We start from the raw sequence: 26,915 nt of genomic DNA, 5'->3' as shown, positions 1-26,915 counted from the left end.
TTATTATCCATGTGTTATTACCTTTTTTGTGCAGAACATTAAAGACTCAATCTGAAGCTGAATTCTGCAGCCTCGTGCTCCAGATTTCGCACCTCCAAATCAACAAGCGGTCGTCCATCACTATTGCACTGTTGCACAAGGAAATGCTAATACGCTTAGCATGAACTGACCATGAATGTTTTCCTTATCAATTAACATTCCAATGCTCATCTATGGCCGCAAGCCTTGTGAGTGAAAACAACAAGTGTGAGCGTAAGTGCGGACTGTTATTTGGGGAGGGTAAAGCCGTGATGCAGCACATGACATCATCATCTTTGTTGTCACTGTTTCATCTGTAAAAACGGTGGATAAATTGTGTTGAGTGTCACACAACCCCTGAGCAATGACTCAGGTAGGTGTCACAGTTTTATACATTTGAAAGATATCATTTGGAAAGTTAAAAAAAACGATTAAATTGTTTATCCACATTCAAGATGGAAGTACTTGTACCTGCCCAACTCCTCTGTTAGTGCTTCACCTGTAAAATGGCAGTTAGATTCCTCAAGGCGTCACACAACCCTGAAATGTCTTTGTTTTAGTATTGGAATTTGATCTATTTGGTCCAATTATATTTTGTGAAGTCGAGAAGAGTCGCTGATGATTCAATTATATTCCAGTTAGCGGATGGCTAACCAGAAGTATAGCTAGCTTTGCCAATAAATTGTGTGCAATGTATGTCCTCACTTCAGCGAGGAACTGTTGACATATATGGACATCATCTAGTGTGAAATGCATGGAGAGATTTACCCGTCCACAGTGAACTTAGAGAGCACTGTGGACGCCATTGCTGAGACCTGAATATCAGGGATGTTTCATTAAGAGGTGAAGGCAGGGTTGACCTGAGAAGATTGGGTCGGGGTGATGCTGTACCGCTGGATATGGCTTCTTCTCCTCTGATGCAGGCAAAATGAGGAGGGTCATGGTTGTGTGCACAAGGGCTGCATAGTAATCAAGATATTATGAAAGTTGCAATTTTTACCATGAAAAATTGCGGCGCTTCAGAGTTGCGGTGGCCATTCGTATTCTACAAATATGAAGTTACCAGAAAGCCTTTCAACAATAAATTCTCTCTGGAATTATTAACGCAGGATCAGCCTGTATTTCTTACATGATCGTTTTGATGACCAGTACTGTCTTCTGTTATGTGGAAGTGATGTGTTTGCTCAGGTAATTACTGAAATACAGGGAATTGTCAGAATCCCCCTTCTCCCCACCCCACTCTCATTCCATCAAGTCGTCCCACCACACACACACACACACACACACACACACACACACTGCAGCCTCCAAATGCATTATCTCCTCCACAAGAGCGAGAGGATCAGAAAGGGAGAGTGGGAGTGACGGGGGAGCAACATCAGCACCACTGACAAGGATCTCCCTCACTGGGGCACGGAGCGTGACAGTGGTGGAGAGAGAGAGCAAGTGGGGGGAGTGGAGAAGAAGGAAGGAAGAGGAAAACAGTGAGAGGAACAAGTTTTTGGAGAGAAGACAAACAATCCGGAGGAAGGAAGAGAGAGAGAGAGTGTGTGTGCATGTGAGTTTTGGAGTGAGAGAGCTTGGTGGGTGGCAGTTTGGGGACTGGAAGCCTTTTTTTCCTCTTTTCTTTTCTGGCTGTGAGCTCTGCCTGCCTCCTCTTTTCTCCTTGTCCCCTCCTTCTCCTCCACCTCCTCTTCTTCTTTTCTTTTTGCTCCTCTTCTCATCCCGGCTCTCCTCCCCAAGCTCCCGCCGTGGGGTCTCAGCTCTCCGTCTCCCTCCCCCCCTCCCTTGCTCCCTACCTCCCCCGGGCACTGCTGGGAGCCTCCGGGCTGCTGCGCCGCAGGAGGATGTCTCGCAGGGAGTCTCCACCGCCACCCTCACCACCTCCAACCCCGCAGCTGCTCGGAGTGCGGAGAGGAGAGGTGGATTGTGAGGACCGTCCGGAGCGTGCCGAGCCGCTGTCCGACACTGAGAGGGAGATCATCCAGGACACGTGGGGGCACGTCTACAAGAACTGCGAGGATGTGGGGGTGTCTGTGCTCATAAGGTGAGTTTTATAAAAGATGTCAAAGGCTCCTGTAAACTCCAAAATTGTGTTTTAGAGCAAATGATGCTCAAGTTTAAGGTTACGTTCTTAGTGCAACATCTTCGGTTCAGTTTCCCTCGTGCTTCTACTGCTGTGGTCAAATGTCGGTACTCAGTGGATCTTAGTGCTTTCTGTTAATTCTCAATGTCACCAGTGAGAAATGGAACAGAAAAGTTCTGCACTCCTTCTCTTCATTTGACAGCTGCCCATTCTTTTCTTTGGACTTGTGTTTTGTTCTTGCGTCAATCATATAATGAAGGTGGGGGGGGGGGGGGGGGGGGCTCATGAGTGCCCCCCCACCCCCACACCTGTGCAGCACCTCCTGAGTGCAAACAGTGTGAGCTGGTGCTGTCTGTTGAAATGAACCCCAATAAATGTGGCTGATACTGCCCACTCTGGCTCTGGCTCCGTCTCCACCAAGGAGGGTGACATCCCACTTCCAATAATCAGTTAACCATGCCAGGGGTCAGCACGCCTACGTCTGTCCGTCTACGAATGCACCAGATCCTGATGTATTTTCCCGCGGGCAGTGGACCTGCAGAGTAGCATCTCCATGTTGCACGCTGGGCTTGACAGTGCTGCGTGGGTCAAAACCAGACACTCTGGAAGCTAAACTACAGGTTCCAGGATGGTGCCCTGGTCTCCCCTTTTATGGTTGTCTTGTCACTCTTAGTCTGGTCATCTGGGACTCGTGTCGAGAAACCTGACCAGAGCAACGGTCCCCCACTGAAAAATTTGAAGTTCAGAGGACAGAGACAGGTGATGCTCAGAGGTGTAATCATTACTTAGATTCGTTATGAAACGAGGGTTGGCCAATGTCTACCAGATTAGCACGTGACGTATTGCATATGGGGGGAGGTCCCCCCCTGTGTTGCTGTGTTGTGTTGTGTGTTGCTGTTGTCACTGTATCCACATGTCTGTAATGTGGTCGTGTTAATTGCAACAAATTTAGCCTGCTTGCGACACTGACAAAGCTAAGCTAAAAACAGTAGCCGCCAATTGCCAATGCGACTGAACCTTTTGGGTTCACCTGACCCAGCAGGTTTAATGTGAAAATAAAGACGACGTTAAAGCAGTGACCAGCAGCTGCAGCCTCTTTCCTCCCACAAGTCAAAAGTGGAACAACATTCCTGCCGTACAACAACTCTGAGGGAACACAGTTCCTTCGATACAGAGGGCTTTAACTCACCATGTTACCATGGTGGAGGGCTCAGTGACAATGACTGCATCATCTATCATCCAACCCTTGATGACACCTGTTTGACAGAAGGTAACTTTGATAAATGTGAATATCTTTACATTAATCAGTTGTTGATAAGATGAATTATCTTAATCTGCCACTTTGGCAAACCACACGTGAGGCCTGAGCAACGTCCTGCTCTCAGACAAGATTGAAATTACTATTATTTCTTGCAGGTCAGTTGCTTGCATGAATGTTTCCATATCAGCATATAATTTGGCTTTTTTTTAATAATTACTGTAATACTTTCACATTTGGGCCGGCACGGTGGTGCAGTGGTCAGCACTGTTGCCTCACAGCAAGAAGGTTCCGGGTTCGAGTCCCGGCTCGGGCGCGGGATCTTTCTGTGTGGAGTCTGCATGTTCTCCCTGTTCCTGTGTGGGTTCTCTCTGGTACTCCAGCTTCCTCCCACAGTCCAAAGACATCAAGAGGGGACGAGGCTGATTGATACTCTAAATTGACCGTAGGTGTGACTGTGAGTGTGAATGGTTGTCTGTCTCTATGTTGGCCCTGCGATGGACTGGTGACCTGTCCAGGGTGAACCCCGCCTCTCGCCCGTTGATGCTGAGATAGGCTCCAGCCCCCCGTGATGCTTAATAGTAAGGAATAAGTGGAAGACGACGACGACTTTTACATTTGGTTTACATTTTACGTAGTTGAGTTACAAGTACGGTGTTTGTCACCTGATACAAACTGGCCCCAGAAGGCTTTCTCTAATATTTTGAGAGAAACACCTGTGAAATGGTGATCTCCCTTTGCTGCTGGTGGCAAAGACCACATCAATCTAATGTGAGGAATCCATCCATCCATTTTCTACCTCTCTAGGGCTGGAGTCTATCCCAGCAGCCTTCAGGCAAGAGGCGGGGTTCACCCTGGACAGGTCACCAGTCCATCACAGGGCCAACACATAGAGACAGACAACCATTCACACTCACAGTCACACCTACAGTCAATTTAGAGTATCAATCAGCCTCGTCCTCTCTTGATGTCTTTGGACTGTGGGAGGAAGCTGGAGTACCAGAGAGAACCCACACAGGAACAGGGAGAACATGCAGACTCCACACAGAAAGATCCCGTGATGGAGCCAGGACTTGAACCTGGAACCTTCTTGCTGCGAGGCCACAGTGCTGACCACTGCACCACCGTGCCACACATGTGGTGAATAGAGACCATTTTTTTTTAATTTAATTACATATTTTAAATATCAGAGTAAACAATTTGGCACATTTTAACTGTGCATCAAAATTACAGATAGCAATAATCAATGCGATGCAATACAATGTGCTGTGAGTTCATTATATGACTCGAAGAATATTGCCACAAATATCTTGCAGAAGGATTTAAGCGAATTTTAAAAGGACTTAGTATCATTGTTTGAAATAAAAATGATCATAATATTTTTTGATAGATTTTCTGTCATTTTAAAAACTTTCATATAAAATCAAAATATTTCCCTAAGCAGATGGGATCATTAAGAAGAGTTACATGAAGCCACGTTGGTTGTTGTCTAAGTGTTTAGACAAAGGCTTTCATGGTTGTTATACTGTCATAATACAGAACATATGCACTTCAGTTACCGTGGTTACGCTTCATTCACATCACTGTTCTCCCTTGTAACAGGCCATCTCCACAGGTCACGTTCTATTCAATGAATATATGTGCTGCGCGGAGCCAGCCACACCTAAATGGAGCAGGGCCATTATTAATGTCATTGATTGCACTTGTATTTACCCTGTAATGACATGTCAAAAGGGCTGCTGTCAAAAAAAGGGTGACTATCAGTCTCAGCTTAGCGTCCCCAAAATGGAGCACAAGGAGATTACAAGAAAAACAAGAACGATAAGAGAAGATGTTGTTCTCTTTGAAGAAATTATGGGAAAGCACACACAAATTGTACGCTATTAATGCTAACCGGCTGTAAGAAATAGAACAGAAGATGTGATGAGACGTAATGGACAAAATCAATGCGAGAGATCAATTCAAGAACTGCTGCTCTGAAACAAACCGTAGATTAGGTTTTGTAGAGATTTTTAAGTTGTCAAATCTACAGTCTACTCTCTAACTGGGTGCTCATCACTCATTGTGTCCAGTTCTTAAAAAAAACATGCCTTGTGTGTTCTGTCAGAGAAAGATATGATTCCTTAAAATTCTTTGAAAATATGGTTCCTGAGGACCTTCCAGCCCCGCAAGATCAAAAGCTTCCCTAACAACGCTTCAAGGACATCCTTAAGCTAATTTCTTGTAACTGTTTTTTTTTCAAAGACCTCCTTTGATGACAACCTAAGTGCTATTATGCAACCAGACAGGGACGTTTAGGTAGGTGCTGCTTTACTGACATTTTGCCGCATTAAAAGTTTTGTAATTCTTTGTCGGCGTGGGAAAACTTCATCCAATCCACCGACAGAAGTCACATCAGTCCTTCTGAAGGCGTTTTTGCTCTTCTATCAAAGAAGCCTGGTTTTAATGAATCTCTTCAGGAGCTGCCGTTGTTGTTTTGAGTAACCAGTGTCACTGCCGCAACACCTAAACCAAGACTGCAGCTGACATTAGTTTCTCTTTTGCTGATCAAGCACATAACTTGAAACCACGACGGAGGGTTTGTCATGTGACCTTGTGAATCGGCTCTCTAAATAGGTAACAACGCAGCAGCTCCTCATTAGAAAGCCATTGTGTTGGCAGCATTATCAGGACCATTGGAGTCGACTTAGGATGTATACTTTCATGCGTGTTTTGTAACTTTCCACCAAACCTCCTGCTGAGCAGTGCTGTGTTATGAGTTATGTGATGATTGTAAGGTGTTATGAAAGGATTTCAATCACAGATTTTGGTATTATCCAAATCAGGACACACATGTTACTTAAAAAACAAAAGTTACAGTAATATGAAGGATGAATTCATTTTATTTTCGTAATAATCAAATGACAATGCAACACAAACCTCCAGCGACAAATGGCGACCTGGTTTACCTCATTTTCTGTCTTGTAAGATGCATATCACAAATACTGTACGTTGAGAACTGAACAGAAGGACAATTAGCGCACTGTGACATCACTTTCTGGTGTGATGACAGACGGGAACAGACAACTGAGAGTCCTTTATGAGCTGATCGCAAAACACAAAACATTGATGAGTCTTAGGATGTTGAAATCATGCGTATCTCTCAAGCTCGAGCGATCTGCAGCGATGTCTGGACCCCCTGCTACCCAAAACAACTAAAGAAAACCAATCAGCACTGGATTCTAGTTGCTCATCCACGACAGCAATGAAGCTCCTGCTTGGGTCTTGTAGTTGATGAAGCCGCGGGCTAAATAGAGCAGTCGAAAATGGGGTCTCTCAAAGCAACAAGCAGCGAGGTTAGTAGAATAAACACATCTGTAAGTGTGGTTATTACAGAAACAGGCTCAGTGAAAGCTATTAAACTGGAGCAGGAGTACACGCTAGAGCAGTTTACAGGCAGAAGACATTTTGGCCGGATCTGGCATGTGATGCAGTCACATGTTTTGTTATGTTGATTGGCTGAAGGGTTAGGCTTGTCTGTCTAGGCGAGTACTCATGGTGGTTTTAGATAGGAGAGGATCCAGACACCTACACCCACACACACACACACACACGTGCGCGCGTGCGTTCGTGCATGCAGAGCGTGTTCCTGCACCCGTTCCCTCGACCTCTCACCAATGACTAAGCTGTGAAGGAAGGATCATGGCAGTCTTTCCTAATGAAGATGTTGAATAATAAGGAGAAAACGCTGTACGCGCCTCGTGCATTTGGATTCGTCCTGTCGCAACCGTGACAGGAGAGCGTTGTCTCATGTCTCGTACATTTTCTATCAAAACACTGTAAGCACCTTGTATTTCTTTTGATTCACAGCTCTTGGTCACCCACCCTGCACTTGCTGCTGTCCTCTTAAGTTGTACAAATGTATTCATAAACTTAAAATCAAACACTTTCACCAGGCCCTCATCTTTAACAGGCACTCTGGGAAGCATCACTGCAAAGTGTCGCTCACCAACTGGATGTAACATGACTTCTGCTTCTTTTCATGTTTTTTTTCTTTTCATATTTCAAAGTAGAGAGACTTGTTTTTTTTTTTTTCAATGTCCCTGGCTAAACTGTCTCAGTGTGACACTGAGAAAACCCTCAAGGGCTTGTTAAAATGGACAGTGAGTCGTAGTCAAGGAGACTGATGTGAGTGAGACAAACTGATTTTGGGTTTGGGGTGAACATAGTCCCTGAGGGGGGGAGAGGAAGGGGCAGGGAGCATCTTTTGTGCATGTGTGCATGTGCGTGCGTGCGTGCGTGTGTGTGTGTCTTGTGCTCTTATCTGTGGTTGACAGCAAACAAGCTTTGGCACTTAAATGTCTCCCTCCATGCTTTGGTATCCATCTTCTCCTCTTTTCAGTCCCGTATGTATCTTTCTTTCCCCAATTTGCCTCATTTTCTGCTCCCTCGATCAAAAGATGATGAAAAGATGTCATTCTTCGTCCATTCAAATCAATTACGTCACAGCTGCCAGGCAGATTCCATACTCAGACTTTGGGTTTGCTGACTTTGGTCCGCATGTATTTTGACAATTTAGAGCCTCCCGTTAGCATCCGGAGCAACAGAAGATGTCTGATATGTTACCAGGTTGGAGTCAAAGCTGCAGAATTTTAAAAGTCATGAGTAAAATGTAAGAAGAGTAAGGAAAAATGAACAGATGTCCAAAAACAGATGATATAAAATCATATCTGAAAATTAATCTGTTGCTTTTAAGTGTCTGAGTAGATGCAATTAACAGGATACTCCGTATCCCCCCCCCCCCAAAAAAAAACCCTGTTTTTTTTCTAAACTGTTTGACATTTTTCAGATTTTCTACCTTTTAAAATCAGTCCTGGAACAGTGAAAGGGTACTATTTGGATGTCCTCGGGTTGCCTTGCAATCATCATTCCAACAACTTTTTAGATTATTCTTCTGAATCCAAAAAGAAAAAGAAAAGCTTTGTGTCTGAGAAACTGGAACAAGAGATTGTTTGGCTTTTGTGTGTGTGTGTGTGTGTGTGTGTGTTTTTAGCTTGATAGTAAATATCAATCGTCAGTAATTTTCTATTGTTATTCGACTGAACTGTTTGCGACTCTACTTTTATCGTTCTACCTTTACATAATGATGATGTCATTATCAACAGTTGGATACCTAACACAACCTGAGGCTGACCCTTGGGTCAAAGTCTTGTACAGTTGAGAGTTTAGTCTTGAAATCAGTGCACCGCAGCAGCAGCCATGCGAACATCGCTTCGCATTTTCGTGTTGATCCATCTGCCTGGATGCAGGGAGGGAGAGTGACAATAGCCTGAGTTGATCTCACCAATGCGTATAAATGCAATTGCACCAAAGAGTGAGAGCACCCAAGGCATTATCAGTGCACATGGCAGCTCCGTTAATGCAATCTGCATATTTTCACTCAAATTGTGTTGTTCTTGCTGTCTCGATGGCGGTGGGATGGGAGTACATTTTCGCAAAGCACAAGATATTTAAGTGTGGAAGTTGATTCATCCAGAGATTAGATGTTTTTACTGTAAATGTTGGTCCATCACCAAACATCAACTTGAACAGGAAGGTTTTTGAAATGTAATGAAGCATCATTCTCCTGATTAAACATGCTTGCAGGCCAGCGTTCATTCGATGTGCAGCGTAGGTGCGTTGAATTTCTCTGGTCGTCTTGCAGAAATGTAAGCTTTTAACCTGCTGCTGGAACTAGATGGAAGGCTGTGAACGTGAGAAACTCCTTTTCTGGGGCCTATGAATGTCTGTAACAGCTTCCAACTTCTACTGTTCTTTCATGTAAATAATCAACATCTATTTCTCTCGTCAAGCTCAGCGGAATTTCTCATGTTTCACCAGTAAGACTAACATTTTATTGCCTGCCCTCATCAACGAAAACGTTAGAGTTCTTCGTGGAGAATTAAAACAAAAATTATGGCAATAGTTCAGTTTCTAAAACCTTAGCACACCGCTGAGTAGCTCTCCTACCTGGCAGTGGACAACTTGGGTCAGCCAGGGGTTAAATGCTGTACAGACAGAGAGGTTGAATCAGCGCTCGGTTCAAAAATAGTTGAGCCAACTTTGTCAATAGGAGATCAGGTCTGCTCTGTGTCGCGCTGTCCTCCATTTCCTTCATCATTTATTTAGGTCATCGTCCTGCTGATATCCTGTTTTAGTTTGTGTACAATGACGCAACTAAGAAAAGGCTGTGAATCACCAGTCTTAGTCATTTTCATACACATCGTTTATCATTAATGAAGCACATTTAAATCACTTGTTAGTATAAAGAAGATGAGGGAAAACTCGGTGTGTGTAACGCTGTACTGTGTTGGTTAGCGCTCAGAAACGTAACACGGGTAGTCGTCATGTCTGCAATGTGATTCATAGAAATCAACTTATATTATGAAGGCGTATTAAATTATGCACTATTATTATCAACATTCTCATTGTTGGTGATCATAAAAGGTACTTAGGCCGCCATGTTGCAAGCAGTCGGTGTGAATGTCACTGCCTTTTGGAGCCGTAAGAGATCCCACACGTCCAGATACAAAGCCAGAGCAGCAGTCAGCACTGTACTCAACCTCATGCTGATCCAGGATCAGGCGATGAGGACGGTATAAAATACAATATTTCTGATCAAATGCTGTGGCGCTGTCGTAAGGGTTATTGGTGACTTCACGATACATCAATGTGAGATTTGTGATCCTTCATTTTTTTTAATTTTCCATTGCTAAAGGCAAAAAGTAGAATAAAAAGAGCGATATGATATTGCTCTATTGTGCTGATTTTGAGTGAGCAGCAGCCAGTGGAAAACTGTGACCGCTACATTCAGCAGCTATCATCACTCAGACACACAGCAACAAACCAGTTCATGGAGCTGACCCCCGCCACGGTGCATGAGACAATTGTAGTCAGTTGTAGTCCCCATTAGTTTTCTAGTTGGTCTAATCAATCTAAATCAAGAATTTATTAATAATAAAGGAGCAGTTTTAAAAAAAAGAAGAAAAAGAAGTCCTTGAAGTTCTGGCAGTAATGTTAAAGGGTAATTAAGCACTTGAAAGAATTCTGTAAAAACCGGTCCAGTCAAATTAGTACAGTAAGTACAGTTAGCAGCCCTCGCTAATGGGACTGCTTTGTCTTTGATGGCTTCATTTACATGCAGAGGCAGGTGCAAGACTGAGTTCATAGCTCTCCAGACTACAGTACTGCTGTCTCACAGGGACAGAATGTTCACCGCTGTGCTTCTATATACGGTACACCAAGTATTAGTGATCTTAAACAGCCACTGAGGATCAAGAAGCCACTGGGGTCCATGTGTTCCAGCAATGTATCGCTATCCCTCCATGAGGATGATACATGGCATGCCCCCCAAAGCAGTAGCAGACCTCCCTGGTGAGTTTCAGATGGAAAAGTAACAGCATTTGATAATCCTGCTAATTAGTTCACCATTGCTCTGTCTAGATGAGATAGAATTACCGTGGATGGATTGATAATAGAGGCTAAAAGCATAACGGAGCGACAGAAATTTCTCCTTCTGTCTCTGCTTGTATATACAGACGATGGTTAAGTTGAAAACTTAGGTTCAGAATCCACCTTTTTTGACACCCATGGTTCCATGAAAGCTCTTTATCCATTCGGTTAGTCCACATAGATGGATATTAGCAACACACACCCATACAAGCACGAGGATTCAGAGGGGAACAGGATCGACTGGGGAAATAACGCCGAAACCAAGGAGGAGAGTAGTCACCCTCTCCTGGTCTTGAACACGGGTCCACAGGGTCCAAAGGGTCCACACATGCCTACTGACTCTTTGGCATGGCGCTCCGTCACAGTACCTTTACCTTTGGACAGTACGCCCATGTACTTCATGCACCCCCCCCCCCCCCAACACACACATACACACGCTCACTGGACAATCCTTTGAGGGCCTCACTGCAAACCATCCCACATCTGACATTATACTGACTGAGGGTAGAGGGTAGCGACCTCATCCATATTAGCCCTCCGGTTAAAGTCTAGTTTTTTATTTCATTCGCAAATATTCAGCAAGTTGCAGGCAACAGTCATTAGCTAGCTCATTAGCTAGTTAGCTGAAGCATGTAAACAAACCTGCAGACAAATCACAGCCAGTTAAATCACTTTGACAGCAAAGAGGGATGACAAATTTTGATTACAGATGGACTCAAAGCATCAAATGGTTTTCACACAAAGTGAGTGAAACTGCACCTGAAGGTCTTTCACCAACATTGAACAGTGAAACTAATAGATTCTAAGGACTTGCCAGCCGTTATCGTCAGACTGTTCCTTTGAAGAAAGCACCTCTCAAAATATTAATCTGAACATAATTCTGTACACGTCACTGTAACGCAAATTTACAATATATTTGTATCCATATTTTTTATTCTGTACTTCTAGAAGTGTTTCTATACTTGCAGTGGAGGGGAGATGCTCTCTAATTTCGTTGCTTGGATGTACAATGACAATAAAGCTGTAGAAAATGGATGGATGTGATTCTGTTCTATTCTAATCAGACGTAATTTTATCTGAAGGTCAATGAATCCAACTTTGAAAATCAAGTTAAGACAATGTTTTCATTGACTGTTGGACATTTTATATTTTACCATGCTGCAAAACCATACAATGGCTACAGGAGATCAAACGTCCCTCATTCTAACATGAGAAGACAAACACAAAAAAGAAAGAACTGTTCTGTTTGGGTTTTCTTTTTCTTTTTTTTTTTTACTTCAAAGAAATCACCAGAGGAGCACACTGTTTTCTTGAAGCGCTGCAGTTAACTTTCATGTTTGTCTAAGCAGAACAAGAGCGACTAGGCAGTCTGTACTACTCCTGTCACCCAGGAAAGAGTGTGTATGTGTCGTGACAGCTGGTAGAGTCAAGCTAGAAGTGCTACGGGCAAGCCAAGTCTTTGTTGGCCTAGCATGACATGGGATCTTGGGGATGTGGATGTAATCTAGCAGGGCTGCCCAGGGCCAAACTCTAACTGGGAAATAATTGTATTAGCAGTTCTAGTCAGTGCGAGCTCTGACAAGATTTAAATTGGGTCAGAGCATAAATGTGTGTGTGTAAACCATCTGTTGTTCAGCCAGTGTTCGCCCATATGTCTGTAAATCTTTAAATGCCTGTAAATATGTTATCAAGTACGCTGCATTGTTATCGGTACTGAAAATACATAATCTGTCAAATTTCTTAAACCCTCCAGCTAAGCTTTCTTATTGCTTACAAGATTTTCTCTCTTTCAGAGCTCAGCTGTAATGAACGCTGTCAAAACCGGCCGTATGGAAACAAACACAGGATCACACTAAACGGTTTACGTTGTCTCTCACCAGCTACGCACTTCCATCTACCAGGGTGGTATCTGCACCTTAAATAAATCAGCGTGGCGCACACTGAGCAGCTCTCAAACAGAATCCAAACACCTCGCAGATATGTGAGGTCTGATCGGTCCGTCAATGCGCTGTTATTACCTCACACTGAGTGACCAAACAGCTGATTTGAACTGGGACAGAAAAGAGAAAATAAATATTTAATCATAAAAGACTTTTGGTGGTTCTACTTTGATATCCTTCATGCTGATGATTAATCTCAACCGTGGTCGGCCCGATGGATGATACCATATCTTGTGCCATGGGTGTCCCACTATGTCTTTTCTGCTGATCGGAAGCAAATTAGAGGTCATTTTGTCAGAGGTGATTAATCTCTGCTTAATCATCGAAGAGGAGTTGGATGACGACGTGACGGAAGATACGGAGCAATTTATGAGTTGCTTTTGTTCCTCAAAGATTAGTTAGTCCTCATTTAACAGAATCTTGTGCAGTATTTCAAACGGTACTGTACTTTAAGGAGCTGAAAAGGCCGCATAAATCAGATGAATGTGTGAAGTGTGAAGCCCTGAACGCGCCAGTTCAGAAGAGGTTAATGTAGGTGGACATATTCTGATCAAAGGTGTTTCTGGATTTTGCAAGGGATTATCAACAACTCACTATTGGAGTGCTTCTCACCTTTCTGGTGGTATGTACAGCGTAATGAGGTTTTACTACTGCATGGCCAGAGCACCAAAGCAAGCAAGCAAGCACTTTATTTTATTGATGTCTGTAATTCAGTGATTGTTGAACTGTGGTAGAGAGCTCCCTCTTGTGGTACACGGAGGAATCGCCAATTTTATTTTTGGGGGGGAAAACGAAACATTCAGAAACATTAAAAAAAAAAAAGAATATAATCAAAACAGTAAATACGATGTGAATATGAGTCAAAATGCGTAAACTGGGTTTTGCTTTTGTCCTTCTTGTAAGAGTTTTTGCGTCAGATTTCAAAAACTCAAAAAATATAAACTAGATCCCCGAGCGATGACACTTTTTTCACAAGAAATTCTTGGACATTAGCTACTTTCCTTCTTTTCCCTCTATCTTTAGCTCTGTTGCGACAGTCTTTCATTTCATAGTTTTTTGACGCATTCATATCATGATTGTGGTGTCGTGGCGGAAGGTGGAGCCAAATGCAGGTGTGGTTGAGGCAGGAATGAAATATCAAAGATTACGGATGTAAATGAAGATAAATTTAAAAAACTACGTCATATTTTTAATCTGTTCGACCTTGATTTTTTTTTTTACATGAAACAAAAGGAGCAGGAGCAGAAAGGTGCAAGTACAATAAAACAAAAAGAACATTGTCAGATTTTTGTCTTGAACACACAAAGTCTGTATTCAAATTATTTTTATCCAAATTTGACATATTTAAAAAAAACTCTGGAGGAAACGGAGTTGTTCAATTTTCAAATGAGCGGCCATACAGTTTACTACTGTGCTCATAAGGATTTGATACACACGCACATTTGCTGCATTGTCACACATGACATCATCTACCAAGCCTCAACACTTCGTGATCCTTCATGAGAGCGAGCACACGCCAGGAGGAGGGACGTTTGATGAGTCGTCACATCTTGATCAAGTATGCAACTTTTCTGATTTATTTTTTTTTTTGGAGGGGGGGGGTATCTTATTGACTTATTTCTGTGAGTAAAACATTCCTTATGACACATCAGCCAGTTTGAGTTAAGCTTGCATTACCTCCTCAGGATTGAACTAAAAAGACTGGGCTGTGTTTGGACCGACAGGATCAAAGCTCAGTGAAGGCGGATCCTCGGGGTGGTACAACCTGAAGCTTCCCTCTCAAGCTAGAGTGCTGCTTTTAGCCTGCCTGGCCAAAAAGAGTAGGAACTGAACCCACTCTTACGGTTGGCTCCGATAAGAAGGTTTGACGGGACGCCCTTCGTTAAAACTTCCAACCAGGCCGTGTAGAGGAAGTCAGGGATGGATCACGAACCAGCGATGGACATGCTCCTCCTGAGGGTCAGCTCGTGTCATATACTTTACCATCACTTTTCTCTCTACTCAGCCAATATTTGTATCTATGGAAACGTGTTTCAGGGATACTATATATTTGCTTCCGTAACTGCGCACCTTCATATTCTCAACTCATTTTTCTGAGGTGGTTTAACAAGTTTTAAGTGAAAATACAGGTGCTCAGATCTGATGAGAGCCAAAGAGCTGGCTGGCATAGTTTCACAACACAAGGTTGCTGGCTGAGCCCCTGGCTAAGAGTGTGTTGACACACACTCTTACTTAAGTCCATGTAAGCACAGTCAGTGGCTGAGAGGCGTCACGGTTCGAGGGACAAGTCTGTATTTCCATCCAAAACACAAAAATTACAATTCTGAAAAAGCTACAGTGCCACTCTACCTGTGTAATGTGCAAAATAAGTTTTAAAAAAATATCCAGTTTACAATGTTTTTCAGTAAACACTGGAGAAAATGAGTGTGTATTCATGTTGACATCAAACCAGCATCTCTTTAGTTTTTTTTTTAATCAGTCAGTATTGACATTTCACAATTAGCAAACATTAAGCATTTCAGGCTGTCGTGGCTGATTTAATTACTCCTGAACAACACTTCTAAATATATACAAATTCACCGGACACGCTGTCTATTTATCATTGCTCACTATTTTTAAGGCTGATGTGATCAACCGTGGTCGTGTTGCATGTGATGGACATGTTGCAGCCATCAGAATCGGTCCCATCTCTGAAATCGGTCCGTCGCGGTTTGAACACGGCGGAGAGAACTCTTGTTGATCTTCGACGGAGTAAATGATATAATTTAATGCCCTTTCAGACGTGAGCATTGTTACGTAAGGATGCCAGCAGTTGCACACGTTGCCGACTCTAATGAAAAGCACCAGACATGCTTAACAATTAAAAGCTGCTCTTCAGCGCACCTGCTTCCAATTACTCTCAAAAAATCAGATGATTTGAAATGATTGCGGTCTCATCAGCGCTAACCGGCGCTCCCTGTTTACACTGATGTGCAAAAGTACATTTACAGACGAAGACAGTCAGAAACTCACTTGCAAACGAAACAGTTGTTCTGGTTGACGATACGGCCTGGTGTGTATTTAGAGGCTTGGGGATTTTGTTTACAGCCTTGCAGAGGGTATTTTGGGTAAATTCTGAAATGGCCTATTTCATCAGCTTTGATTTGATTTGACTTTTTGTTCTTTGGCTCTGTTAGTCATCATCAAGCTTGAGTCCTGAATGTTTGGGTTACATATTGTGATGCGTGTGATAGATTTCCAGTGGCATCATTGCAGGCCTCTACCAGGATTTGTGCTAGTTAATCCTTATAAATGTCATGTCTGTTGTCTTCAGTTTATTTCAAGAAAAAGGGTAAATGAAGAATACATTTTTGTAACGATGTTAAGCAAAGATGCTATTTTTAATCATATTGAATAATGAACCCGGGAGCCATATTAATGCTTCTTTCCATCTCCCTTTGTGCTTAGGATTTTACATTTTTTCTTCCCGAGGGTTTTTTTTTTTTTTTTTTAGAAATTACTCATTGTACAACCCTTTATTGGTTAATAGAAACTAAAACAGTCCAAACTTAATCCAGTGGGATTATGATGCATTGCTGTTTCATTAAACATTTCCAAATTAGTGCATAGTGTCCTTGCTAGTCTTTCATTTCTCCTCATAAAAGGAAATTTTACTGTAATTCTACCTAAACAGAAATTTATCTTTGTACTTGTTTTTTGTGTGGCTTGTGTTTAGATGTACCTTGAATTACAATGTCTTCCGTAGCACTGGTACTCTTGATAATACGCGAATAAAAATCGTAAATGTGTAGCGCTCCGATCTGCCTGACGTGTTTGTTTAGCCTCACCAGTATACAAGTCTGTGCAAAATAGAACTCTCTTGTGTTTGCGTGTTTGGTGTTTTGGTTTTGAAAACACATAAAATGTCTTCGTTGTTGTTGTTGTTTTTTAAAGCAAATTACACACTAACACCAAACTAAGAGAAATGTTGCGGTGTGAATTTGTACGTTAGCAGTCACATTAGCAGTCACGTTAGCCTTGAGGGTAGCAGAATGTCTGCTGCAGTGATGGACCGTTATGTCATTACTGTGTGAAAAATCAAAATTCACTGATAATGTTGTTAAAACTATTAAGCATTTAAAGATTAAAACTAATTCTAGAGGTTTTTGTAAATGCTCAAGAAATGCATTATCGGAGAAAATTTACATGATATTTTATCAAATAAACTGACTGTGTTGAACTGCTGGTTTACCTCATTTCAAAGTCCAAAGTTGTTGTTTTAACTTTTTTGATTAATGCCTGACATAAGGTTGGAGGTTAACACACACTTAATTTTTTTTTTTTTTTGGTTCTGCTGTATGAATTATTCAAATGTACAAAACTGTGTCTTAACACATTAAATGTCATACTGGCAAAGACAGACGTGTAGTCATGGTGATGTTGATGTTCTTGCCATGTTAGCTTCTGTCTTGCTAAACAATACGTGTGGGTATCATGATGTATTATTAGCCACGGAGCTTTTCTGCCCTCATCCAAAATCCAATTTAAAAGTCGTATGAATTTTTGGCATCCTGTGGTGATGCTGACTTCTAGCTTGGCCTACAAAAATAGGTCATCCTTTTGGCACTTCGTAGCTGGCAAGAATATATTAATTTGAAAGTGTTAAAATTAATGTTTTAATTCACAAACTCATGATGCTATATACACACACACACACACACATATATACATACATACATATATATTTTTTAATCTGTCTACCCTAAAGTGTCTGAAATGTATTTGCCACCTTAGGTTCTTTGTGAACTTCCCATCTGCCAAGCAGTACTTCAGTCAGTTCCAGGACATGGAGGATCCCGAGGAGATGGAACGAAGCAGTCAACTTCGGCACCATGCCCGCAGGGTGATGAACGCCATCAATACTGTCGTAGAGAACCTCCATGACCCAGAGAAGGTGTCGTCAGTGCTGGCCCTGGTGGGAAAGGCCCATGCTATCAAACACAAGGTGGAGCCCATGTATTTCAAGGTAACGTTAAAGGATTATTTACTTTCCGACATTTCTACGAGCTTTGGGAACCACAGAGTTAGAGGGTTCAAATGTAATCACGTACCAAACACGTACATCTACTTTAACAACACTTGAGTGAATAGAAGAAAACATTAACACGGATTCAGAAGTCATCCAAACTGTGTATAAATTGTGCAATTTGGCAGCAGCCAGGGTTTTTTTTGTCACTCACTTTGACTTAAATAGTTAAGATAATAGGGTCCAAGTTGGGAAAAAAAAAAAAAAAAACAGGTTGTAAGTTCACCTTCAAGTTTGTATGATGTTTTTTTATTCTCCTGGACTTCTGATTTTGTTGTTATCCCCTGTTTTCTGTGGTGTGTCTCCGGCTGTTGTGTTTGTTCCTCTTCTTGCTTGCGGCCTAGTTCGTGTGCTCACCTGTGTCCTGTCAGTTCACCAGCTCTCACCAGCCTCAGCCGTCTTCATGGTGACTCTTAACCAATCAGCTCTTTCCCTGCTTTCACGTCCTCCCACTTTTTTCTTTTTAGGTGATAAGATGAGCTTATATTTTAGTTATTTTGTCAGTTTTTGTGCAATTTTTACATATAATTTTAACTCACTTGTCTTGTTATATCCTTTCGCTCTCCCACGTTTTCCAGTTTAATGTGACCCTTTTGTTGCTTTACTCGTTGTTTTGCGCGGCAGATTATCACATTTATCAATTTCTAGCTGCCCTGCCACTCTCTGCATTTGGGTTCCACATCCTCGCCAACAGAAGTTCAAGTCATATCAGGACACTGCTGTTACCACTGCTGATTACCTGTTGACAGGATCGGAATTACTGTCATCCAGAATATTCAAGATCATATTTTTAATGTGGGACATATGGTTGCATAATTTCCGCTGCAAAAATCAAATATGCTTCCCCTCTTCATCTGATTGAAGAGAGGAAGCATATGCTTCCTCTCTTCAAGTCTTTTCACCATCGTCTGCAATTGCTTCATAAATGCAGCTGTGAGGAGAAGACATTACCGCCATTTGAGCTTCCCTCCATCGGCTTCCGGCTGCCTTCACAATGCACGTTAAGATTTGATTTATCACTTTTGTGAATAAATCATTAAATCCTGAATGTTCAAGGGCAAAGCCTTTAGTTCAATATTTTGGATTTTGTGTACTTAACTTCCTCTCCTTTCATCATCTGCTGTGATACAGCACAGTTTATGTGTCAAACTCCTGAGTTTAGTTACACAGGTTATAATCCACGACAAACCAAATACAGTAAAACTTACAGTGTAATGATCATAACTTCTACCCATATGAGATTTGCAGATAATGAGAAAATTAAATTCCTGCTCTTAACCAGGAGTAAATTGAGTTGAAGTTTGTTTTAAGATATAGAAGCTTTAAATCAGGTGGGAATAAATCCCCTTTCCCATCCATCCATTTTCTATACTGTTTATCCGTTGAGGGTCATTGGGAGTGAGGTGGGGTTCACCCTGGACGGGTCGCCAGTCCGTCGCAGGGCCATTAGGCGCAATTAGGGGTTCAGTATCTTGCTCAAGGGTACTTCAACACGGTCACAGGGGGAAGTGAGGATATCCTGCTCCTAGGCTACGTCACTTAGCTCCTCACGGGAGAGCCTGAGGCGTTCCCAGGCCAGCTGAGAGACATAGTCTCTCCAGCGTGTCCTGAGTCTTCCCTGAGGCGTCCTACCGTTTGGATGTGCCCTGAACACCTCCCCAGGGAGGCGTCTGGGAGGCATCCTGACCAGATGCCTGCGCCAACTCATCGGACTCCTCTCAATGTGGAGGAGCAGTGGCTCTACACCGAGCTCCTCCTGGATGGCAGAGCTTCTAACCCTAGTTGTAAGCGAGAGCCCAGCCACACTCCGGAGGAAACTCATTTCGGCCACTTGCACCTGCAATCTCGTCCTCTCTGTCATTACTCCAGCTTCTGCAGGCGAGGATCAGATTCCGCTCTCGGCTGCCACCCATCTCACATAGCACCTCCCTTTGGCCCCTCCCACCGGTGGTGAGTCCATTGGAGGGGCGACCCATGTTGCCTCTTCGGGCAGTTTGCTTCTTCAGGCTGTGCCCTGCCGGGCCCCATGGGTGCAGGCCTGGCCACCAAGTGCTCGCCCCCAAGCCCTGCAGCCAGGCCTGGCTCCAGAGGGGATAAAAGCCCCAGACAGTTAAGCTCCTACTACATCGGGACAGGCAAACTCCTCCACCAGGATAAGGTGGTAGAATAAAAAATAGATTAGAAATAAATATTTATATTAATAAAATTAAAAAAAACAATATCAATAAGACAGTCTTAAATTCTTCTAATCTTTTTTGTTTATTTTAACTTTTTAAAAGTTGTATTCATATAAAGAAATTTAACATAGTAGTTAATTATAGTTGGCAGTGATTTTACATCAAACATTTTCTGTCCAGTAAATGAACAATCTGTCTTCTTTTTGTGCAAATTTTTATTCCCTTAAAACTCGGTGTGAATACTACCAGAACCAAATGCAAAATGTAACAAAGAAGCAAGCCCCTGAGATAAAACAGCGAGGAGGTGTGAAAGATTAGATGGCTTTCTGATTAAGGAGGTTAATTTTAGAATATGAAATCATCTGGAAAATAAGTATACAAACATGAAAATGGGTGCTGGAATATTATGAGACAGCAGTCCTTCTTCTTAACTTACCTATTCTCCATCACCTTTTTGTGAAGGTTTTACTGTAAGACAGAAGAAATAATTGGAGAGTTGTTTACTCTTAAATGATATTTCATTGCCCATGTACTTGGTTTCCATTTTTAGTTTTGACGTTTCTATATGCTGACCCATTTTTTCCCTTCACACCTATGTTGTCCGTTCACTTTCCGTCCCTTTGTATTGCCTGTCCACCCACAGCTTTCATGTTTTACTGTCATCATTTTCAATTCTCACCTGTCTCGCCCACTTTTCTGCTGCAGTGAATTTGGTCCCCTCCCCACCCCCACCCGCCTCCACGGCTGTGTTTCCTCTTTAGAATCTGGAATTTCTCTGCATCACTCAGTTTTCAAACAAAATACTGATGGCAACATCTTTCACCTGTTTGACTCTCAGCGCTTCCCTCTTCTTTTCATATTAATTCTTTCAGATCCTGAGCGGTGTGATGCTGGAGGTGTTATCTGAGGACTTCCCAGAATTCTTCACAGCAGAGGTGCAGATGGTCTGGACCAAACTAATGGGGGCGGTGTACTGGCATGTGACGGGGGCGTACACAGAGGTGGGCTGGCTTCAGGTCTCCAGCTCAGCTGTGTGAAGGGTTAGAAGATGGAAAGGTGTTTCCAGCGGACTTTATGAAATGAAAAATAAGAACATGGTATGCTTGTCATAATGTAAATTGTGGAGCTGAGTGAAACTGCATATTGTTCAGCGAGAAAGTTTTCACAGACATGCATAACAACACAGTGGTAATCTGCACAATTTACCTTTTTCATTATTATTTGGTGCCATCTTGGTGCCATGCTACACTTCCTGGATAACACCAAACTATGTAGCCAGACAGCATTTGTGCTAATGAGGTTTAACTTGTAAATGGTGCTTAGGTCTATATTCTTAGCCTGGTGGCTACCAAGGTAGTACTGACGATCTAGTTCATCTGCTCCCAAACAAAACGACTGCCAAAACCATAATATTTGATATTTCAGAACTACTGTTGTCTACACAGGCAAATCCTATAGCTTTAATTTAACCAAACTGAACTACTGCCAAGATTAATTGGTGAATTTGCTAAGCCCCCCCCCCCCCTTTGTTACTGTTGCTAATGCTGTCAGACTTTCAAATCTAATTTATGATTTAGATTTTTTGACAATACCAAACTGGAGATTTCTCTCTTTTTTTTGCCTGAAATAATGACTTGCTAGTTTTCTAGCAGACCTTTTTTTTTAAGCTATTGCTTACAAGCTAACAAACACTAGTGACTACAAGACGAAGGCTACAAATCCCAAGTTAACATTTTGCAACCTCTCCAATTGATGAAACAAGTATCTTTTACTGTTGCTAGTAGCGTAGCTATTTATTCCAAGTATTATTTGGGTTAGTACTCAATGCAACCGTTACTCCCAGAATCTACCGTAGAAATAATTTCGGGTAACTTCTCTTTGTAGCATGCTAGCCAGTCATGCTAATGTTTGTGGCTTGCATTAGATCAGATTAACTCGGTATCACTTTCATGCAACCTATATATGTTCTATATATTTGATTTTGGAGAGGTGATAAAAAAAAAAGATGCCTCCTTAGAAATCAATACCAAAAAAAAAAACAACAACAAAAAACAACAACTTTGGAATGTGTGGAGAAAGTTGAAGTTCCGTTGCATCGGTTGTGTTTCAGCGAAATGTCGATTGGTGATAGCCCTCACAGATTACATTTAAAAAGAATTTATATGAAAATGTTGTAGATTTACAATATGAGTTTTCTTTGGAAACCTGCTATGAGAAATGTAATTTCTGGGTAAGCTGCCCTTATGAATACACCTCATGTTAAAAAGCAAGATTAAAAAATGTTGACAAGGAATGATTTTTAAGCTACGTGAGGAGGGGGCAGTTAGTTGTCGAAGCCCCAGCTACGGGACCATGGAGCTGCTGACTGTTAATAGATTCTCTTTCTGTCCTACTACAGTATATCCTCATGTTTAGGGGACCTGAGCCCCCTTCTCTCTCTATTGATGCATTGTGTGCTCTTAATGTCTTGTTCAACTTTATTGAGGTGTTGTTTGTATAAGCGTACAGTGGGCAAGCCTGCATACTCGTCGCCTTTGTTTACAACTCATTGGCGCGTTGATCTATCGGCGTGTTGAAGAGGGCTGTTTTCTTATTTGTTCAAGTCTTAGACTAGCAGCAATGCTTTAACTTTCCATCTGCAAACACCGTCAGTGAGGAAGGGAGATGGAAAATATCAGCAGGTGGACACAATCGACAAGCACACGTATACACATTCACCCACCGGCATGCTATAAGACCTTGCCTATGCTAATATTTATAGGACTGTCAGTTAGTTTACCCCATCTGAGAGACGTGCTGCATTAAAGGCTCCATTAAGGGCTTTAGAAACTCACTCTGGAGGTCTGTGAAAGACATGTCAGCTATAGAAGTGCCATCACTCTGTTTCTGAATCATCTAACACAATAAATGATGTCTAAATACGTTGATATAATTGCCTAATGTAGATTGTACTGCCTTTGCTCGACCACCATTGACGATTTCAATATATATGACCTTGGAAGTTGTTAGCATTCTCACAGTTTCTGCCTCTCACCAAACTCCTGAAATGTATGTCAGTGAATCTACCCTCCTTAACCCTATTCAACCTCACATTTATATTCTCCATCTGTGAGCGTCTCTCTATTAAATTCCCAAACATACACAGCAAATCTGTTTAGGATGGACATTTGATCCAATCTTGACTTTGCATCTGCTCGGGTGACGTCCTGCATCTCCCCCTTGGCATCGGCATCTGGCATTAATGAGGAGGTAATGAGTCTCCTCTCCTGCTCATCTGGTCATTCATCTACTGTAACTTCCCGTTGCTTCTGTTACGATCGCGTCAGCGAGAACAAAAACAATTACGACCGGACAGATGGTCCAGTCCACCTCACAATATCTGTCATTGACAGTTGCTCCGCTGAACCATTCAGCAAAAAAGGCCCCATTCGAGAATAAGTTGAAAAAATAAAGAAAAAAAAATACGACGCCTCTCAACTTTCTCAATGTGGGCCTCTTTAGGGGGTCTTTCCACATTTTGAAATTGAATTTGAAAAAAAGTGCATTTTTTTTCCTCTTGAGTTTCTGTGTGAATGCAAAGTCAAAACTCTTTAACTTTCACAACTCAGTTTTCTGAAATAATTATATTGATTAAAAAGAAGATAAAATGCTATGAAGTGCATCTGGAGGTTTATTTTCTGGAATTTGCTGACAAACTGATGCAAAAATGCACTTTTATTGCTGCACTAATTTGATCGAATCTGAAATATAATCATATTTTAATCCGTATCTCTGCACAAGGACTTATCATGTTGGTTGTTTTTTTTTTTTTCATTTCCTTGAGATAATAAGATAATTAAGCTCCTGTGACAAGATGGGAATATCGTGACTGTGGAGAGCACACAGAGAGTTCATACCTTAACCAAAGAGGCTTCTTGGATTCAGAATATGAATTCAGCATCATCAAAGTCTTTAAACTTTCTTCCCTACTGCTCTAAAAAAGCAAGCCCACGTCACCAGATCACAACTTGATCTGTACCCAGCTGCAGGAGATGAATATGTTTCTGACTAAAATTCATGGCATCATCAAATTCAATGACTATATGCTCAAATTTGATGGAGATTTCCACCATTACACAGAAAAAAAGGATCAAAATAGTTTCTGAAACCCAGATTTTATTCATGACGAGTCCAGAAAGCTACTGCCAACAGCGACATCCTGCCAATGGCCTGGGACAGTCCTCCAGATCCAGGATCTGCTGTTTGAGCCAAATCATCCCAAAGCTAATCACGTACTCGTCCTTTTATTTTTGTTAGGATGTTCCGTGACATTACGTATGCCATTTCCCCTTACCGTAACCTTAACCATCACAACTACACGCCTAACCCTAAAGTAACCCTGACCCCGACCCTAACTCTAAACCTGAAAAAAACCCGAACCTTGACCCTAAAAAAGTTTTGAGGACCAGCTAAAATGTACTCACAAGTTAAAAAAGTCCTCACAGCACTGGTGTTTTGTAAGTTGGGGTTTTTTTTTGGACAATTGGATTAAAAACATATTCCTATCATATTTTCTCTGGTGGAACTTCGCTCAGAGAAAAGCTTGATGTATTTTTCCACCTGAAGTGGAGGGACTTCACCCTGTTTCAGCGAAGCAAAAGATCCATGGAAGTCAAACAAACCTCAAGATAAACTGTTGTCATTCATACATGACACATTACACATACAAGACATCAGTGTGTCTTTGAGGTGAGCGCTCACCGGTCAGGAATATTTTTGCTTTAGAGAGTTCCCCGTCATCTTGTTTATTAAACACTGTGGAGTGTGAAACCCATCTGCAAACACACACTTATGGGTTATGTGCTGCTGCTCCTGCTCAGCTTCAGGCTTTGTGTGTGTCCTTGTCTATATGCAGCATGTCCCTTGTCACCCCACAAACACATAGACACACACACACACACACACACACACACACACAAACATGTGACACGTCCAATCAAGCTTGCTCAGATTCTTTATCACTTGTCACACTTACACACACACGCGCGCGCGCGCACAAACACGTGTGGTTTTGCATCAAACTGGCAGAGTCGGGCATGTCCTCACAAGTCTACCACATTGGCACTTAATCCAATAAAGCTGAAAATTAAACACACAAGCCTGTGCTCATTAATGCATCCAACACATTCCTTCTTCTCTTTCAGCAAATAAGGGCATCACAGCATATGTGGAATTGTGTGTTTTTGTTGTGAAATGTTTTTGTTGAAAAGTTAGGACTTTATATTTTTCTAAATATATCTATAAGATGGATTCTATGTATTTGAATACTGTGTATGAATATGTCATTGTATACTGCGTTGTCAGTGGGAGCGAGTGCAGTGGCTTTGTAGTGTTTTCAGCATGTTTGCACAGCCTCACACAGACTTGTACCTTTGTAGACTTGGTGAAAATGAATAACTATCATCAATAAAGTATAGGCTACTTGTACTTCTGTCTCTGTGCGTCCATTTCTGAATACACTTTTTGAGATGTGGCTCAAAGATTACTCAGTCGTGGCTTTTGATGCCTTGTAGTGGAAGTTACGTTCAGGCTACAGTGTTGACGACTTGAAAGGTAACTGGCTGCTCAGTGCAAGTGCTGGGAAGTACCAAAGACTGTTACCTTCAGTTGCATCACCTTGGAAGTGATGAAGCGATGGAACAGCTTGTTTGCATTTGAACAAGTGACTTAACATTTTTATCCAGGACTGATTTGCAGCTACAGCAAGAGTGAGAGTCGAGTCAAGTTTCCACTCTAAATGTTAATAACAGAGATCTTTTACTTCGAGGTGACGTTGAGAGCAACTCACTCAGTGTTGGTTCTTCCAAACCAGGAAGTTGTAGCAACACCAGACAAGTGGATGGGTCAATATAAATACCTGAAGTTTCCATGTGTAACTGACAAGTCATCTAACTCAGTCTAATGGACATCATATGTAATTTACAAGCTTCTTAAAGTGGTGGTCCCAGATCCTTGGTGGTCCCATTTCTCTCATTTTAATGAAAAAAAAACAACCACATTTTCAAGGTGTTTTATTTGCTTATTTACTCAAATAAGCCATACCAGCAAAAATGAAAGAACATAGTGGATTAAAATCTTATACAATATACCAAACAATACTGAATAATAGGGGTGGCACGGCTCGAAGCAACTGAGGGGTCGCTGGTTCAATCCTCAGTTCCCCCGGTGACCATGTCAAAGTATCCTTGAGCAAGATAATGAGCCCCTAATTGCTCCTGATAGCCCTGTGATGGACTGGCGACCCGTTAAGTGTGAACCCCGCCTCTCACCCATTGTCAGCTGGGATAGGCTCCAGCCCCCCCACGACCTTTAATGGCTAAGCGGTATAGAAAATGGATGGATGGATGGATACTGAATAATGATTATTTAATATGAAGAAATATCACATCATATGGGGGTTCATAGCTTATTGAGAGTCAAGTCAGGGGTCCAGGACATAAAAACATTTGAAAACCTCTGAATTGACCCTGGAACCCTAACCTCGGGTGATTTTCACCTACATGATTCTTTTTTTGCAGAGTACTTCAGTTTGGCATACATTGTGTCTTTGGTCCTGCCCTCTTTCACCATGACCAGTAGTGACATCATTATCACTAAAAATACTCATTCTCTGCTACTGAAACACATCAATACATCAGTTATCGCTATCTCGGGACCTGAGGTGGACTTCCCACATAGACACTGTCTGGAAGAAGGCCCAGCAGAGGTTGGACTTCCTACGACAGCTCAGGAAGTTTAACCTACCAAAGGAGCTGCTGACCATCTTTTACACTGCCATCATCCAGGCTGTCCTCTGCACCTCCATCGCTGTCTGGTTTGGATCAGCCACTAAAAAGGACAGGTCCAGACTGCAACGGACAAT

General features: G+C 42.1%; 1 protein-coding gene across 1 annotated transcript; it reads left to right on the top strand.

The window, feature by feature from the left end:
- The first annotated feature begins 1,369 nt into the window (after positions 1–1,369).
- cygb2 (cytoglobin 2) lies at positions 1,370–25,467 on the top strand. Its single transcript, XM_086211146.1, has 3 exons — positions 1,370–2,065; positions 17,546–17,777; positions 20,887–25,467. Exons 1-3 carry the CDS (start codon positions 1,866–1,868, stop codon positions 21,049–21,051), a joined length of 597 nt encoding a protein of 198 aa, XP_086067272.1. The 5' UTR covers positions 1,370–1,865; the 3' UTR covers positions 21,052–25,467.
- The last annotated feature ends 1,448 nt before the right edge of the window (positions 25,468–26,915 follow it).

The sequence above is a fragment of the Aulostomus chinensis genome, chromosome 8, assembly GCF_037954235.1.
Source record: "Aulostomus chinensis isolate RoL2024-O1b breed Wild chromosome 8, RoL_Achi_v1.0, whole genome shotgun sequence".
Classification (NCBI taxonomy): Eukaryota; Metazoa; Chordata; class Actinopteri; order Syngnathiformes; family Aulostomidae; genus Aulostomus; species Aulostomus chinensis.
The sequence above is the reverse complement of the archived record's forward strand: the minus strand, read 5'-3'. Positions and strand labels throughout refer to the sequence as shown.

Excerpts from the sequence above, each read along its gene's own strand:
- cygb2 (XM_086211146.1), top strand. The coding sequence starts at position 1,866 with ATGTCTCGCAGGGAGTCTCCACCGCCACCCTCACCACCTCCAACCCCG. Across the intron at positions 2,066-17,545 it reads GGGGTGTCTGTGCTCATAAG|GTTCTTTGTGAACTTCCCAT; the intron begins GTGAGTTTTATA and ends TTGCCACCTTAG. Across the intron at positions 17,778-20,886 it reads TGGAGCCCATGTATTTCAAG|ATCCTGAGCGGTGTGATGCT; the intron begins GTAACGTTAAAG and ends TAATTCTTTCAG.